The sequence below is a fragment of the Plectropomus leopardus genome, unplaced genomic scaffold (genome assembly GCF_008729295.1).
Source record: "Plectropomus leopardus isolate mb unplaced genomic scaffold, YSFRI_Pleo_2.0 unplaced_scaffold20756, whole genome shotgun sequence".
In the NCBI taxonomy this organism is placed as follows: Eukaryota; Metazoa; Chordata; class Actinopteri; order Perciformes; family Serranidae; genus Plectropomus; species Plectropomus leopardus.
In genome coordinates, this window is record NW_024622446.1 from 6 (window position 1) to 1871 (window position 1866).

The 1866-nt window shown below is 49.3% G+C and overlaps 1 protein-coding gene across 1 annotated transcript; it reads left to right on the top strand.

Moving 5' to 3' along the window:
- Positions 1 to 283: 283 nt before the first annotated feature.
- LOC121965591 (ATP-binding cassette sub-family C member 12-like) lies at positions 284 to 1758 on the top strand (the record flags this gene model as incomplete). The annotated part of the gene is made up of 4 exons (XM_042515727.1): positions 284 to 431; positions 610 to 846; positions 957 to 1130; positions 1611 to 1758. Coding segments are annotated over 4 exons (707 nt in total), but the record flags the coding sequence as incomplete, so codon positions are not given.
- Between the last annotated feature and the right edge of the window lie 108 nt (positions 1759 to 1866).

Below are 1866 nucleotides of genomic sequence, written 5' to 3' on the forward strand. Positions count from 1 at the left end.
TGTGTGTTTCTGTGTGTGTGTGTGTGTGTGTGTGTGTGTGTGTGTGTGTGTGTGTTTCTGTGTGTGTTCCTGTGTGTGTGTGTGTGTTCCTGTGTGTGTGTGTGTGTTTCTGTGTGTGTTCCTGTGTATGTGTGTGTGTGTGTGTTCCTGTGTGTGTGTGTGTGTGTGTGTGTTCCTGTGTGTGTGTGTGTGTTCCTGTGTGTGTGTGTGTGTTTCTGTGTGTGTTCCTGTGTATGTGTGTGTGTGTGTGTGTGTTCCTGTGTGTGTTTGTGTGTGTGTGCAGGCTGCAGAGACTGTGGGACCAGGAGGTGTGTCTGGTGGGCCTGGAGAAAGCGTCTCTGACACGCGTCCTGTTTCGTTTCCAGAGGAGTCGCGTGCTGGCGATCGTCGGCCTGTCGGTGTTCTTCATGTTGGCTCTGTTCTGTGGTTCAGTGAGTCACGGCGTCTTCACAAAGAAATAAAACACGTGTTTTGATTTGAGGTCTCTTTATCGGCTAATTCCAGCTTCAGATGAAGCTCAGAACGAAACGTCTTAAACACCAGATTTAGCTGAGCGGAGTTAATCTGCGCCGTCTCTGCGTCCCGTCCTCACACTGTGTGTCCCGGCAGGGCGTCCTGGTCCACGAGATCCTCACCCACGTCCTCAGGCCGGAGTCGTCCTCGGTGGGGGTGGGGCTGGGGCTGTGCTTTGCGATGCTGGTGGTGGACTTCTTCAGGAGCGGCTGTCTCGCTCTGGTCTGGGCCCTAAACCTGAGGACGGGGATCAGGCTGAAGACAGGTTTCTGCATGCTGGGCTTCCACAAGATCATTTCTCTGAGGACGCACCGTGGACTCTCTGTGGGACAGGTCAGGAGGACACATTATGACATCTGTCCCCTGCAGAGTTTACATGTTCCTGATGCTTGAGTGTCCTCTCTGCCTGTCTCTGTCTGTCCTCCTGTCCCCCTGTCCGTCAGATGGTGAATGTTTTGACCAGCGACAGTTACCGTGTGTACGAGGCCGTCCTCTTCGGTCCCTTCCTGCTGCCCTTCCCCGTCCTCCTCACCGTCTGTGCTGTCTACTCCTGCTACATCCTGGACCACACCGTCCTCATTGGCTTCTTCATCCTGATCCTCTTCGTCGTCCTCCAGGTCTGTGGACAGACAGGGACAGCAGATGTTAGCTTAGCTTAGCATAGAGACTGGAACCAGCTGTGTCCGGTTAGCTTGATCGTCTCATTGCTGAATATTTCAGCTTCAGGTCAAACTCTGAGCCATAATCAGCAGTTTGAGTTCAAACTTTCACTGTCAGCCTGACGTGTTGCAGCCGCGTCCACCTGATCACTTCGTCTCATCAGATACTTTTAAATATTTAAAAAAAAATCCTGATCCACTGTGTGAATATTTTACATTGGTGCTTTTTTATCATATTTATTCATTTATTTTGGTCAAGTTTTTGTCACTGTTGTAGTACTCCAGATAGGTCTGGGTCTCGAGCCTGATCTACGTGCTGCTTGTCCCTGCCGTCTGTTCAGAGGCAGATTAAAAAATTAACAGAAAAGACAAAAAAGTAACTTTGAAAGTGAATACTTTTTGTAACGTGCTGTCATGTTTTCTCTCTGAATTTGTCAGCTGGTGTCTGCGAGGCTCATCAATCACTTCCAGAAAAAGGCGGTGGAGATCACGGACAGCCGAGTCCGCATCATCAATGAGATCCTCACCTGCATCAAACTCATCAAAATGTATGTCTGGGAGAAGTCCTTCTACGACAAGGTCACAGGTGAGTCACTCTCACATAGCTTACACAAGGTCACAGGTGAGTCATTGTCACAGAGTTTACATGGTAAATTTGTACAGAATATAACCACTGAAACACAAGAATGATAAC